Source organism: Ursus americanus, chromosome 9 (genome assembly GCF_024610735.1).
Source record: "Ursus americanus isolate L20-20 chromosome 9, mUrsAme1.1.p, whole genome shotgun sequence".
Lineage (NCBI taxonomy): Eukaryota > Metazoa > Chordata > Mammalia > Carnivora > Ursidae > Ursus > Ursus americanus.
In genome coordinates, this window is record NC_142135.1 from 34390370 (window position 1) to 34406615 (window position 16246).

Genomic DNA, 16246 nt, shown 5'->3' on the forward strand with positions numbered 1-16246 from the left:
GACATGGCATTAGGCTACTGATCCTCTGAAGAAACTCAGAAGGAAGATCGGCTGCTGCTGGACTGTGTTTGACCACAGGTACGTAGAACCATGGCAAGCGAGACCAGGAATAAGGGGGACCACTGGATTCCTACAGAACCCCGGCTGCACGACAGCTCAGCATCCCTTCCTCAGCCAAATGCCTTTAGCAACTGTTCGGGAAGATGTTGTTAAACCTATCTAAATAAACTCTAATATGAGCAACTGTCTTCGAGCATCTTAATGCTACTTTCCAAATCAAGTGAGATACACTGAATAATGTTAGGATTGACAGCGACGTTGTCACTCCTCTCCAAGTTCAATACCGTCTCCCTTTGGGAGAATTTCTACCTCCTTTCTCTCTTCTTCCCATGCCTGGCACCTACACTATTTGTCAGGTCTCCCGGTGTGTCCACACCCGCACATGCAAGTCAAAAGAGAAATGCTGACCTGAGCTGGTTCTGCACCCGGAGCCTTGCTGAAGGGACGCAGGAAGGAGGACAGAGGTGTCCACGGCCATTCCTCAGGAGGGAGCTCACCACCTTCCCCCGTCCCTGGGTTCTAAAACCACTCCGCTAACAGAGCTGCTGCACAGAACGAATGCTGGAGGGGCAACTCTCCTCTGCTTCATTTCTAGAGCTGCCACTTCCTCCGCACTTCCTGGCCGGTCTAAGCCAGAGCTCCTTAACCTGGGGTCTGCAGATGCCCGAAGAGTACGCACATGAACTTGGGTGGGGAAGGCTTACCTCTTTATTTTCACTAACCCTCACCTTTAATTTAGCCTTCCCTTCAGTTACGAACATACCGTAATATGAGCAGTGCCTGTGTTTTGTTACCAATGGAAATCAGAGATATTTTCACGTCATAGTAGAATTACCGCAGATATCTCGAAATATCAATTACATGCATCCATCATACTTTGAAATTGAAGTTTCATACAGTAGTTACTAGGCCCGCCTATAGATCATGATAGCTACTGCATGCAAAAGGAGCACATATACTCCTATATCGTAACATTTTTTATTATGACAGCAATGTTATCAATATAATTGGTTTCCTTTGTAATCCAATGTTTTCTATTTTGTACACTGAAAACATTATTCAGAAAAGGTCCATAGACTTCATCACACTACCAAAGACATGCACGGTGCAAAAAAGGAAAAACCCCTGATAAACATTCCATACCTAAGAACTTGCTGTCTGCCTGGAGTCCTGGAGTACATGTTACTTGTACCTAAAAATTCTGACTTGCTTGGTCTGAAAGAGTTGGGTTTTTTAACTTTGGTTGGTGTCATTTGGAACTTCTTTTTAAAACAAAATAGGGACATTTTTCTACCCAACATCACCAGACTCATATCTGTAGGTTCCCCTCTTCCGAAAGAAAAGGGATTCTGATTCTTTGTCTTTTCAGAGGTTTGACTCCCAGCGTCTCAAAGCATGAAAAACACCTTGGCTCACACATCCATTGATAATTGCCCAGCCAGAACTGGGCAATTTGCATAAAACCCGCACAACTCCAGTCTGGCCCAGGGTCTGCTGGGAGTAGCGGCGGCGGCAGCAGCTAGCATTTACTGAGGGCTTACTGGGTGCCTCGCAGGCGTGCATCACTCTGCATCTATGAACTTGCTCAGTCCTCCCATCATTACAGTGGAATAGGTCCTTTTATGAGCCCTGTTTCTCAGAGGGGGCAACTGGAGCTTACAGTCATTAAATAACATGCCCACTAGTAAGTGGCAGCGACAGACTAGAAGGTAACAATCTGGCAGTCTGGTTTCAGACTCAGAACGCTTAGAGAAAATGGACACGTGGGGCTGAAGGGCAAAGCTGTGCCCTCCGTGCAACTGTCAAAGGCAAAGGCAGAGGCAGCTTGCTAACGGGCCACACTGACACGGCGTCCTCTGCCTCCATGCCAGCAAGGAAGCGTGCTTGCCAAACTCAGAACCCTGGAAAAGAAGTGCGACTGTGCAGGATATCATGTGGAAGAAGCTGGCCATCTGTCAGTGGGTTACAGAAGGAGGCCTCCTGCCTGGGGCCTGGATGATATCGCCCATAAACCCTCCTTTCTCTGCACAGAAAATACGTGCCACGCCATGGTTTTCTCGAATGGGGGAATTAGTAGGAGAGAGCCTGCTTTTTAATTTCTGCTTTTCAATGTATCTGAAACGATGATCCACTTTCATAATTATTTAAAACCGATTATTGATATTTTTAAAGACCCGAAAAACTTTCTTTACACCCAGGAGGATCCTAGGTCTTGGACATTCTCATCAATGTGTTATTGGTTGTCTGACGATCTGTAATTTTTAGACTTTTCTTTTGTGGAGCGTTCTCTTTGCCCAGACGCCTCAGGTATGTGATAGGCAGAACTTAGAGAATCCCACTGGTTTTCGCCAGCGTAGGACTCAGTCTGCCTTATCTAGAAACATCCAACAGAACAGCCTGCTTTGGAAACCAGTGACTTTTATTTGGAGTTATAAACAGTTCAGTGTGGGCTTTAAGACACGCATTTCAGAAGGAGGGGACTCTTGCTGGCAAACACTTCTTCAGTGGCTGCGTGTGACCTGTCAAGGGGCTCAGGGAGTAATGGCCTTTACTCCACGCATGAACAACTCCATTGAATTGAAGGCATGCTACCGGGTCCATGAGCCAACTCTTCCCTTGTGCGCATCAGCTAGCTGCACCAACAGAGAACGTCGCTACCCTCTTCTCTAGCCCCTGGGGCTCGGCGGAATCTCAGCCTGCCTCCCTACCCATAGTGCTTGCGGTCATCTCCTGTGTACGTACACATGTACCCACCTACCCCCTATGTATGGAGGATTTCTATCTGCTGCTTTTAAATGCCATGTATATGAACTCAGTTAATCTTCACAACAACCCCAGATGTCATTTTATCATTATCCTAATAATAATATCCCATGTTATTATCATCCTCATCTCAGAAATGATGAAACTGGGGTACAGAGAGGTTGAGTAACTTGCCCAAAGTCACACCACGCAAAGTGTCAGCCAGGATTTGAACTCTGACTGTGTGGGATCAACGCCTACACATACTACTTCTTGCCTGATGGTTTCTTGTTGCCTCTCTTCTTTCCTTCAGTTGTGGTGAGCTATGACCTGGAAAGTTTATTCTTCTTGAAATAACTTTTTGTATGTGGACATCACTCTCACTGGACTTAAACTGCTCAAGGGCTTAAGTTGGCTCCGCCACTCTGTGGAGCTATCAGACCTTGAGAGAACCCCTTCCTGGGCCTCAGTCTCCACCTCTGTAAGGTGGTGATGATGATACTTGTGCTGCCACATTCACAGCAGTATTGTAAGGATCAAATGCAGCAATGCATGTGAAATCACGCCACCCGCAGCACTCAGCATGCTGGTTTGGTTCAGTCAAATATTTACGCTCAAGGATCTGGAGATACGCAGAAGACACAAAGTCCCTGTGCTCACGAGCTCTACACTCTACTGGGGAGGAGAAAAAAAATAAATGTCTAGCAAATGGTAAATAGGTCAAGTAGTGATTGGTGCTATGAAATAAAGCAAAGCATGGTGAAGGAACAGTGATAAGAGATGCCATTTCTGTAGGTGGCATGATAAGGCCTGTCTCAGCAAGGGCCATGTGAGCAGAGGCCTGACAGAAATAAGGGAGTGAGCCTTGTCCACATGGAGGAAGAACACTCCTGGCAGAAGGAGCAACGGGTGCAAAGGCCCTGAGGTATGAGTAACCTTGGGGGCTCAGAGACTAGCAAGGAGGCTACAGCAGCTGAAGATTCATGTGTAGCATTACTAAGTAAAATCACTTAGAAAAGCCAAAAAAACTGAAAAGTCATGTCACCTCTCCTACCACCATCATCACTACCAAATCCTTGTCTGTAATCAAGTTTAAAAACTAATTATAGGGGCGTGTGGGTGGCGCAGTCGTTAAGTGTCTCTGCCTTTGGCTCAGGGCGTGATCCCGGTGTTCTGGGATTGAGCCCCACATCAGGCTCCTCTGTTGGGAGCCTGCTTCTTCCTCTCCCACTCCCCTTGCTTGTGTTCCCTCTCTCACTGGCTGTCTCTCTCTATCAAATAAATAAGTAAAATCTTTTAAAAAAATTAAAATTAAAAAAAACCTAATTATAAGGGCGCCTGGGTGGTGCAGTCAGCTAAGTGTCCAACTCTTGGTTTTGGCTCAGGCTGTGATCTCAGCGTTATGAGATCAAGCCCCACATCGGACTCGGTGCTCAGCGCCATCTACTTGACATTGTCTCTCCTTCTCTCTCTGCCCCTCTCGCTTGTGCTCTCTCTCTCTCAAAATAAATAAATAAATAAATAAATAAATAAATAAATAAATAAATCTTAAAAAAATAAACAAACAAAGCCCAACTATAAGAATAAAGAAGCCAAAGTGCATTACCAAAATTATATAAGTGGCTTGGTTGACATGATACCAAACGTGCAGATGACAAGAGAAACAGTCTACTCCATCCAAATGATACTGGGTGTGGGAACATTCGTTAACATCTGCTGACAGAGAACTATTTCTCTTTTCCTATCAAGTGTCTACATCTGTACGGATAATGATTTTGTGGCATGTGAAATAAAGGTGTGGGAGATTCAGGACCAGTAAAAGAAGAAGAATTATCCAGTCCTGTAGACAAGTGACCCAATACGGCAGAGATTAAACAATAATTCCATTCCTCTTTGTTGTGGTCAAAAGTTCTTTCTAAGACAGTGAGAGGTCAAGGGAAGTACAAATAAAACAATTCTTCAAGGTAGGCATGGTCCACATTTTGCGAGGAAGGAAACCAACGATTCTGAGAGTGCCACGTGCGAGATGACACAGTTGTGACTGGAGCTCAATCGCACTTACGAGCCCATTCTTTCCTGGGCGCGCTGCTGTGCACGAGCTTCTGGGGGAAAGTGTGACCCTTTAATTAAGGCAAACTCACTCGCAGCATCTCAAGGGAGACTACAATATCTGCTGAGCATAAAAACAACCCGCTTTTTAGATAACAGAACTACTCCACCCTGTTGAGTGACCCAACTTACAGACTCTAGGAGTCTTTGTGGGCTGGAGAAGCACCGTCACCATCTCCAAACTGCTCAGTGAGCTGGCCGGACCCAGACCCCCGCTCGCACCTGAAGGAAGGGTGGCAACGCTGTTCTAGTCTGTCTCCGTGATCAATCAACACTACACCAATGGTTGCTGATGATTATTTTTTTTTAAAGAAAAAAAATGTGTAACTTTTTGGGGGGGCTCTTTATCCCCCTACATCTAAATAATGCTTGGCTGAGGATAGGGGATTTAGCTTTAACAGCAGAAGTAAGAGAAGTTTCTCCAATGGAAAGCAACCAAGTCTTCCTGCTGTAGGAGCGGCTGCACCGTCACTGTCATTGCCATCACCTGCTCAGACAAAGCTCCAGAGCACTGTGCTAACTCATCTGTGCTCTTAATGACTCCACTTTACAGACGAGGAAGGTGAGGCACAGCCAACCTTTCAAAGACTAGTTCACAAGGGGAATAAGGCAATGTGAATGTTGATATGAAGCAGGTGTTCCTATTTCAAAAACAACTGCAAGACACACACCTACTTTACACAAGACACACTTTCACATTTGGAGTCGTGAGGTCTGCTCTCCCTGGAAGACTGTGAGAACCTTCCTCAACACAGAAAGGATGTGGTCTTCCCACACCTTTGATGGAGGATGAAGGAAGTATCCTGGACCCAGGCCAATTCCCAAAATCCACAGAGGTGGGTCTACATGCATGAAATAGCCTGCAGGGCCACTCCCCTGCTCAGAGCCAACTTTTGCAGGAACTCTGGCCCCAAAAGAGGATAATGAGGGGGATTATTCCCATTTGAGGCGAATATGCACATAAGACCTTAAGGCAGAATCTGACCCTAATATCAGTTGCCGGCCAACGTACACACCAGGTAGTGGCTCCCAAACATTAGTGTAATTTCAGGTCAACCAAGGAGTTTGCTACCAATGCTGATTCCTGAGCCCACCGCAGAGAGCCCGATTCTGAAGGTCAAGTGTAGGGTTCCTGGATGGCATCACGGGAAAGCACCCTAGGAGAATCCAGTGGAATCCCCCACTTAGAGAAGCAACATCCTAGGCCCACAGTACCTGCAGAGTCCACAATGAGTGGGAGACTGTGCTTTTATAGAAAGCCACTTTCAACCACTGTCGGGGTTCAAAGTGATGGCTTGAAGTTAAGTACAATGTCCCTTGATTAAACAGATTTTCTTAAAAGCTAGGATTTTTTTTTGTATGCAGTTTTAAGTTGTTAACCACCCCCCCGCCTCCAACAATGATATTATTTTGAAACAAAGCATAGAGACCAGAGTCACATTGCTTTCTCATTTGGAAGTTTTGCTTAATGTGGGGTTTTGGACTGTGGGGCATAAAGATCATTCCTTGGGAGCAGCTTTCTGTCTCCAGGCTCGAGAAGGGGAACTCCCCACACAACATCCAGAGTTTCTGACGCAGTTACCCGCGCCATTTCCATAGCTCCATGCCTTCACTAAAATGCCACGTTAGTGGAAAATTACAGAATGGAATCATGAGCCAAAAAAACTTTCCATCTTTTAGACCATGTCTATAAAGGAGCTGATTATTTGAGAAAACCAAAATCTGAGGAAAAGGAGGAAGTGTTCACGCGATCTTTGCCAGCTCTGATTTCTACTCAGAAGAATGGTTTGATAACAAAAATCTAACCTTATCGGGTACTTAGGAACCAGACAGAGAGTTCTCTGTGTGGTGTCTCATTTCACCCCCACAGCAATCCTGTGAGGTAGGTACTAGTATGATTTCCATTTGAAGGATGAAGAAGAGGTTAAGAAGCTTGCCCAGCTAGTCAGAGGTAGTCAGGATCTACATGTGGGTTTCTGAGCCCGAAGCCCACGTGCTGGCTCACAAGGCTGTCTCTCCATGTGCGTGTTGGTAAGTGTCAGGACGGTAAATGCCACACACTAGTGAGGCGCTGGTCCTCAGAGAACACATGCCTTGGAGACAGCTGTTTCTTACCCACCCGAGGCCCTGAAAAAACCTAGCGTACAACTACAGTGTCCTGCCTTCTTACTTCATGGTGCGCTCAAGTCTTCGCTTAAATAGAACCCGTTGTCCCTGGCGGCCACCCCCAAAATGCATGGGCTGCTTGTGTCATTCCTTTGCAGCTCACCGGCAGACCATGTCACATGAGAATCCAGAAGAAGTGTCTCTGGCCCTGCTTGCCCATATGACCCACTCAAGAAGCAAGGAGATAGCTTGTGTTGGTGCCTCAATAAAATCTTTTCTTTCCAGGTTTAACAAAGGGGAGATGAAGCCAGACCTGCCCTAAGGCATCTGCCCAGAGCCAACCTGGTCTCTCCCCGGCCTACCAAGGTCAAAGGATACTCGCACCACTCTCCCCACGCCCACAGCTAAGCAAAGCAAGGAAAGTGTAACGAGTTCCCCTAAGAGATCACAAGCGTGACTCTGCTGTGGTGGGGGAGTGCAGGCCGTGGTTACTCAGTGGCTGAAAACAAGGGTTCAAAGAAAACTTGTACATGTTCACAGTAGCAGCATTCACAACACCCAGAGGGTGGAAAAACCCCAAACGTCTATCAGCCGACACGTTTGGAAAAACAAAATGTGGTATATCCATGCAATGGAATATTATTAGTGATAAAAAAAGAATGAAGTACTGATTATACTACAGCATGTTTGAAACATTATGCTCAGTGAGAGAAACCAACCACAAAAGACCACATACTGTATTATTCCACTTCTAGGTCCTATCCTGTACATTTTAACATTTTGCCCCACAACCCAAGATGCTGTTCCAATATAGCAGTTTTGCAGACCCACAAGTGATTCTGGACTGTCCCTTGGCAGTCCTGTTGTCTCCATTACCATAAACTACCCAGATCTTCCACAACATCGTTGTACAGGAAAAAAAAAAAGTGGGAGGGAGAAATATTCAAAGTAGGGTCATATTAAGGTCATATTCAGATGGATAAAATATAAAATAACTTTTCCTGAGCCCAGGTTCCATGAGGCTAGACTAAACTAGGAATGGGAAGGAAGGGAGGGACTTCAGAATCTTACTGAAATCACCGTTTCCCAGCAATAAATATATGTATGTGTGTGTTTCTTAACCAAAAGAGGTCACATTTTTATTTTGGATTACACTATCACAGCTAGCAAGATACTTCCTAATTGTTTTTGTTCGTGCATATTTGGAAGTTAAACGTATCTAATTTGGTTTCATGCAAAGAGACAAATGGAAACTCACAGATGAACTTTCCTCTACGCATCTTACTCTGATTAGTCTTAAACTGGCAGGGAATTAGCAGTTTTTCAAAGTTTCCTTCTCCTAAAATGCTAATAAGCCACAATGGTGTGGAGATCAGTGTTTCCATAAAGCTGTTTTTCTTTTTCTTTATAAAGCTCATTCCAGAGCCATCTAGAAGGCTGCATGTTATCGAATGGACTCCAGCTCAGGAGAACAGGCAGGTCTCCTGGAGGCTGGAAGGCTCTGCTGCTTACCGCTTCCATCAGGCCCTTCACCGTGGGGGACTTCAACATCAAAGCATCGAACACGTCGTCCGTCTCCTTCCGCACATACAACAGCACTGAAAGAGAAGCAGACGGGAGGCGTGACTGAGGCGCCCACACAGCCGCCACCGCTGCCAGGCCGCTTCCTGTCACACACGTGTCAGAGGCTGACAACATCTGCAAGGTTGCGGACAGCAAATGACCCAGACGACTCCTACAGGGGTGACTGCCGCACCTCCACAGTCGACCAGTAGCCAGGGGCCCGGGGGCCCTTCGAGGGAGTGAACGGACAAGCGAGTCACACTTAACGGACTGTGATGCTTTCCCACACTGTTCACACTGGAATTTCTCAAGGTGGGCCCATTATCTCCTTAGAACAGCTCTTCCTGCGACCTCTGTCTTCTATTTATTCATTTGGTCATTCAACAAATATTGCCAAATACCCATCAGGCTGTGTGCCAGAAGTGAATTAAGACACAGTCTGGGGGCGCCTGGGTAGCGCAGTCGTTAAAGCGTCTGCCTTCGGCTCAGGGCGTGATCCCGGCGTACTGGGATCGAGTCCCACATCGGGCTCTTCCGCTATGAGCCTGCTTCTTCTTCTCCCACTCCCCCTGCTGTGTTCCCTCTCTCGCTGGCTGTCTCTCTGTCACATAAATAAATAAAATCTTTAAAAAAAAAAAAAAAAAGACACAGTCTGACCTTAAGGAATTCGTCGTCCCTTAGAGAGGCAGGCATTCCTCAAATAAGCAGCCAGCCAGATGGGGTTGGACAAGTTCAGAAGGAAAAGGACACAAGAGGGTGCTCACAGGGGCCTGAGCTTTTCACAGAGGTGGGAAGGTGGGGCGAGAGGACAGGCAGACAGACCAACGGTGCGCGGGCGCGGGAGGGAGCCAGGCCATGTCAGAGGCACGAGGGAGAAGCTGAGGACCTGGAGTACAACAGGCCTGGCTTTGACCCCAGGTCAGCCTGTCGTGGGGCCCTGCTTGTTTCAACTTCTCCAAGCGCTGCTCTTCCGTGGACAACGGGGATAATATCATCATCTACCTCACGGGGTTGCTGTGGGGGTTAAATGAATAGCATCCACGTGGGGCACTGAGCACCGTGCCCAGCACACAGCAAGCACCGCTCCTCAATCAGCGGATGCCATTATGAAGCACCTGTTGTGGTTCTAGTGCCCTCAGTGAAGGGGAATGCGACTTTGTGCTCATTTGTCTGTAACATAACAGTCTCAAGTTGATAATGCACAGACTAGGGGAGATGGTAACGACCCCACACACCATCAGAGAGAAGAGAGTCTCAGGGGATACCCTTCCTTACAGCAACTGCACAGAGGCTTAGCTCTCAGAAAGATCTGGAATTGCCATTCACATGCAACCCTCCAGCCCCCATGAGCCGACTGTGCTTTCTCTCTCCCTCTTCCAATGATGTGGCTTCTGGTTCTAACTTCAGAGGGAAAGAAAAGGGCCAAAGCTGCAGCCCCATCTGCCTGGCTACTACTACAGGAAGAATGTGCAGCCAAGAGACCCTGCTGAGCCTCCGACCAGGGTCAGGTACCAACGGAGCTACAGTCACCACCAAGCTGAAAGAATGAAGTTGGACCTGGAAACTGAAACCAGCTCTAACTCAAACTCCTGCCCCTTCCCCCACTTCTCCCCAGTGCCCAGGGACTTCATTAAAGCTGCCTGCTTCATAAAGGCAAAGTCTACATGGGCACACAAGGGTTCTGCCTACATTCTCTTTCCTCAGGCAGATGTTCAGTTAGTGTATGACACAAAAGAGAAAAAAAAAACCTTAAGTATTGCAAAGTTTCTTCTCTTTACCAAGTACAAAAATAAACTACCAATTAAATAAACAGATTGAACGTGTCTCCAAAGATTTCAAAATTTAGTCCCCTGGAGGAATATTTATAGTCTCCATTTCAGCTGAAACGATTTAGTGGCCCAATGGCATTATAAGAGGACTCAAGGTTAGTGGCACAATGACAAACAATTAGACCAGAGGACTTCAGTTACAACTAGATGAGGACAATTAAACTGAAGAAAAGGGGTGGCTATTACAGTGAACATTCTACAAGCTCCTCCTGCAAGCCCCAATAGAAAAATGTCATTTCCAGCAGACTGACCCTAAGGAAACCCCAAACGTGTTCTATTAAAATGAGTACTGCTTCTATTGGATTTACACATTTTTTCTTTTAAAATCTTTGTCTTTAAAATAGTATGGCTGATACCCTCACTACAGGTGTCGCGGTCGGGGGTTAGAGGGGGTCTGGTGGCATGTGGACAGGCTGTGGTTAAGAGGCCAGGCAGGGCAGCGTCCCCACACCCACAGCTTGCCTGGGGCGGCAGCTTCAGGAACCGTGGGGCCGTGCAGGGCACGCACAAGAATCACTCTGCTAACGACAGCCACAATGACCAGCATGCGCCCCAGACGCTGGGGGAGAGGCAGACAGCCGCAGGGGCCGGCTCCAAGTGACTCCCACGGAGCCACCCAGAGAAGTGGCTAAAAGGCAGAGCAACAAAGAATGGCTTTGGTGATAATTATAATCATTTTCTCTCCTGGAGAACTTCTAATAAATAAACAATGGGAACCATCACTGACCCTGATTCCTCTAGTTTGTCAAAGACCAGCTCCGAATGGGAGCTCCAGGCCAGGGGCTCAGTAACTACACTGTCCTTTTCCAAAGGAAAGCCACTCCCAGGAGCTTGCAGCGCCCTCGTGTGTCTCTGTGATTTAGATGTTTCAAAGGCCATAGACTTGCTTTTTGTCACAGCCCAATAAAATTCCCAGTGGCAATTTTTGTACTGACTTCACCATCTCAAAATAATCTGAAAAACACAACCTTTGGGCTAGCCAGCATGCACTAAATATGGATGCAAGCTACAATTACACTTGCCTGTGTGATTCTTGATTTCCATATAACTCTGCCTTCATTCTAAAGTACGTGATAGAAGAGGCATGCAAGAACAAAGCTCAAAATGCACTCGAATATTTGATGGGAAGCCTGTGAAGTCAATCTTTTAAAGGTTTAAATGTTGCTAATGTAATTAACACCACCCAGGTATTTATGCTCTTTCCATTTTGAAACACTAATTACTTATTCACAATGAACAGAGGTAACTAGATCCAGACCTAATAATAAAAGCCACAGCTATCATAGTGAACGGAGTGCTTACTATGTGCTAGGCACCTGGGTGAAGTGTCTGGCATACACTGAAGTTCCTCGATCCTCACAGCAACTCTGCAGGTGGGTACCCTTGTCATCCCTGTTTTACAATGTGGACTTGAAGGAGCAGAGGGTCCCCCCAAGGTCATACAACTGTGAAGGGCTGAGGAAGGCTACAGAAGGGATGCTCTTGACCATTATGCAAATCCCGTTACAACAAGGAGAAAAGAAATACCATTTCTCGGTAACAAAAAACTCAAGTCTGTGTGGATGGTGAATATATGTAACATGGTAGCCTGACTCACTGAAAGTCGTGTACCGCACGTCTAAGATCTCTGGAAGCTCCTGGTGTTGGCCAAAGCAGGACAGATGGGAAAATGGCCATTCCCCACGCTTTCCTCTTCCTCCAAGGAAGGACAGTGAGTCATGCACAGTATCAAAAGGCAGAACAAAACACTGACCCACTCTCACTTCGTTTCTTACTCTCTTGATGAAGTGGAATAAGCCCTTGACTGAGAGAAAGCGAAGAAGTTGGGATTTCAGAAACAGGCTCATTTATCTGCCCGAGATGAGTCGTTTGCATCTGTGGAACAATTCTCAGCCGCTGCTGCTTTTGAGACATTACTGTCTCTTGTGTAGCAAGAGTTTCTTTCTGACCTCGGACCTCACTGCTGGCTGATCAGTACCCTCATTACTTTTCTCCCGAGGCAAAGGAAAGAACCAGTGCCCAGAAAGAATAAATGTTTGCTTAAGGTGCTTAAAAGGACAGGGCTGAAGGGGAAGGGGAAGACTGTGGACTTCCTGGGTCAGTAACCAATTCCCAGGCCAGCCCTGAACCACAGGGTCTGGGCTGGGCTGCACGGTCTTCTGTGTGAAGTGCCCCCACCATTCATGATGGGAGGGTGGGTAACCCTGCAATGCCCGAGGGGAGATACCTCGCTTCATTCCTTCTTCTTTCATCTGCTTAGAAGGTGCTGGACCAAATTCCTCTTCCATAGGCCTGAACATCCGTTTAACAAGGACACTGCTGCTAGAAAAGATGAGCAGAAATTGTTAAGTAAAGCATGCAGGAAGTCAAAAGAAAGGTTCGTGTATGTGTCTGGCCCAATCTTTTTCCTTTGTTTGTACCATCCATAGCTCCCTACAACTGGATCCACTCAGCAACCTCCTTCCTCTCCCCTGCAGGTCCCCAGTCACCCCTGTCTAGGGCAGAATACACATGCCAATATCTTCAGCACATGGACCAAGGACATATTGCCCATTACTGCATATGGATCCACAAAGATGAGACCCCTGGGTTTTACCCACTCTGTCCTACACCTAACCCTCTTCCTGCTCAAAAGATCAGGGCTGGGGTGGGGATAACAGGAGTGAGCCCTGGGGTCTGTGTGACCACCAAGTTATTAGCTCCTCCCATTTAGTTAGGGCCTGAGTGTCCTACACTCTCTTGCCAGCCCCTTACGGGCACAGTGGGGACCTCTGGAAATGAGATGGGCTTCCCTGGCTGGTTCTCAGTCCTGAGGCTGCCCTGACTTCCTGCTGTTCTATGGCTCCATCTGGTTGGAGCAGATGAGACTGCAGCGGTCAAAGTTCTCCAGAGACCCAGACCTCGGCTGCCCAGTCCTTCCCTCCTCCTTGGGAGGGGGTTTTCAGTATCCCCTGGACTCCATATGGTGCTGAGTCCCCACATGTCACCACCTGAGCCAGTGCTGGTGGAGCTACATTTCCTCCCAAAGTTCCTGTCCATTCTGGGTACTCTAAGAAAGCGGAGGAGCCTTTGAGAGGAATGGAAACTGGAAGCACAGACTGTCACAGAAGAGAAGTCATTGGTGCTGAGTGTTCTGAGCTGCATGTGTGTATCTTCCCAAATTCATATGTTGAAACCCCACTCTCCAGTAAGACGTTAATCAGGGCTGAGGCCTTTGAAAGGTAATTAGGACATGAAGGTAGAGCCACCATGATGGGATTAGCATCCTAAGAAGAAAGGACTGCCATGTGAGGACACAGTGAGAAGATGGCCATCTGTAAGCCAGAAGACGGTTCTCACCGGACACCAACCATACGGGCACCTGATCTCACACTTCCAGCCTCCAGAACTCTGAGAAATACACTTCTGTTGTTTTAAGCACCCCCCTCCCCCCGCTGCATTTGTGGAATTTTGTTAGAGCCGCCTGAACTGCTTAAACAAGGAGATAATGTTCCTGAATGGAGTCTAGCTATTCTTCAAGTCCTCAAGGGAACAGACAGGTTTTTAGAAATTTTTACTCTCTTTGGAGATTCTTGGAACTAGGCACAGGAAGCAATGCCAGACAGGCAGTTCGGCAGAATTATTAAGACATGAACTCTGGGCCCAGACTACTTTGGTTTAAACCCCTGCTTTATACTTTACTAGCTATGGGCACATGGACAAGTTCCTTAACTGCCCTGAGCCTCAGATTCCTTGTCTTTAAAAGGACGTTGTTGAAAGAAATAAATAAATTTGACCTACGTAAACCACTCACACGGTTGCTGGATATACCGTAAGGGTTACTAAAGTGTTAGAGATGACCGCGACAGTGATGATAAAGGCAGAGAGATTGGAGAAAGAGAGATAAGGAGAAGAAGAAATATGGCAGACAGCTTGAAAGATGCCAAAGTTTCCCTGTACCCTCAGAGAGCAAAAAGTCCGCTTTGGTGCAATTTAAGGACCCATGTCAGAAAAGCTTCCTGCATGGGAGGCTGACATTACATTAGTGCCAAGCTTCCAAGACAATACAAAACCCTGCTTCAAAGACAATTCCCCACTGGCAACATTGTCATTAAGAAGCTATTTGTCAGTTCTCAAGTCAAGCTGGTGGTGGGGTCCGGTGGTACAAAGAGCACAAGGTACAAAACTATGGACGGTCCAGAAAGTGTTTCTATTAATTCTAATAGTTTAAATTATTAAACCGACAGTGCTTTAATCTATCATCTCGTATGCTAAGCGCTCTGAAAAGGTCTATCAGTTTTTTAAAAAGACTTCACATTTTACAAAGTATTTTTCATCTCTTGGTCACTTAGGTCTCAGGAACACTGTGTGAGCCAGCCAGGGCAAGGGCTACTCTTATCCCTATTTTAGTGAAAACCAAATTCAGGCGCAATGTGCATAATTGCAGGGTGATGTGGCTAACAAGTAAAACAGTGGTTTAGAGAATGCAGCTCTGAGGGACAACCTCATGATGAAGGCACTCAATAAATCTGAGGTGACGATGTGAGGGTATAAGAAATGATAGTAAGAGTCAGCATTCTCTTTTATTCCCAAGTAAGTCAAACTGTGAAAACAACTTGAGGGAAAACCCAAACTCAAGTCCCAGTTCACGGTGGTAAGAAGTTGTTAGGGCACTCTTCCCTCTGATTTCACCTCACTACCTTATCATAAAAACAGGTCATGTTATTCCACTGTGTCTTGGAAATGGGGTGACCGTGACCTTGGGAGCAGAAGATTAAAAATCAATTCACACAACTGCCAGTGACCAGTAGGTTAATAACAAGTAATATCACCAGACACGCTCCCATGCTGTGTGAGGGTTCCAAAACCAGTGGTTTCTTTTTTTTCTCACCAAGCAACATTTATTTATATTCTTCCAGTCCTGCTGACTTTTGATAGCACCTCATTCTGAGTCATGACAAACTCTGCCATTAAAATAACATCTTGGATAAACCACATGTCTCTTGGGAATTCAAAAATGCTTTTTCACACTTCCAAATCTATAAAGCCAGCAGGAGTCAATAAGTTTGTGTGGTCTGGATTCAAATGTTTCATATATTTTCAAAGCAAAACAAGAAAAGAGATAGAGGAGTTAAGATGGCGGAGGAGTAGGAGACACCGTTTTCAGCCGGTCCTCCGAGTCGAGCTGGATAGGTACCAGACCAGCCTAAACAACCACGGAACCAGCCTGAGACGCAGGAAGATGCATCTGGATCTCTACAAATGAACATCTCCAGCGCTGAGTACTGAGGTACGAAGCGGGGAGCCATGAAACTGTGCACAGATATCGGAAGATAAACGGAAGGGGGAGGGAGCCGCCGCGTTTGGGCTCCGGGAAGCGGTAGCCACTTGCACGGGAGAGCGGGCGGGCTCGCGGTCGGCACCCGCAAAACAGCAGACTGAGACCGTGAGCTGGGTGCGCGCGCCACCAGGCATCTCGCGGAACCCCGGAATCCCGGTGCGCTCACTGGATCCAGACTGAGACCGGGAGCTTCCGGAGCGCGCGGGGGCGGCTGGCGGCTGGCGGCGTTAGAAACACAAAGGACAGAGACGCGCCGGCCCTGGAAGTGAGGGCTGGGACGCCGGGTGTGGGGCGCACATCCCGGGACGCTGCAGGGTTGAGCAGCACCAACAGAAACAGAGTTAAAGTGGCCAGAACATTAGTAGAGAACGGGCCGCAATCCCTCTGTTCTGTGACAGAGGCTGAAATTCGGCCGCTGCTGCTCTGACTCTCAGAAGAGGCACAGCAAACCGCCAGGGAAAGCCGCCAGAGAACAAAAGCCTGGAAATACCGGCTCAGGGAGTGCCCATCCCCATCC

The 16246-nt window shown here is 47.1% G+C and overlaps 1 protein-coding gene across 3 annotated transcripts in view; it reads right to left on the reverse strand.

Moving 5' to 3' along the window:
• GRHL2 (grainyhead like transcription factor 2) overlaps positions 1–16246 on the reverse strand; it is a 164137-nt gene that overhangs the window by 10544 nt on the left and 137347 nt on the right. For 2 of the 3 annotated variants that reach the window (XM_087864683.1, XM_045805841.2), the window contains exons 13-14: positions 12637–12731; positions 8530–8615 (exon numbers count right to left, since the gene is read on the reverse strand). In XM_087864683.1, coding sequence (XP_087720809.1) covers positions 8530–8615; positions 12637–12731 — 181 coding nt within the window. The remainder of the gene's footprint in view (positions 1–8529; positions 8616–12636; positions 12732–16246) is intronic. The other variant, XM_045805842.2, reaches the window with a different exon arrangement.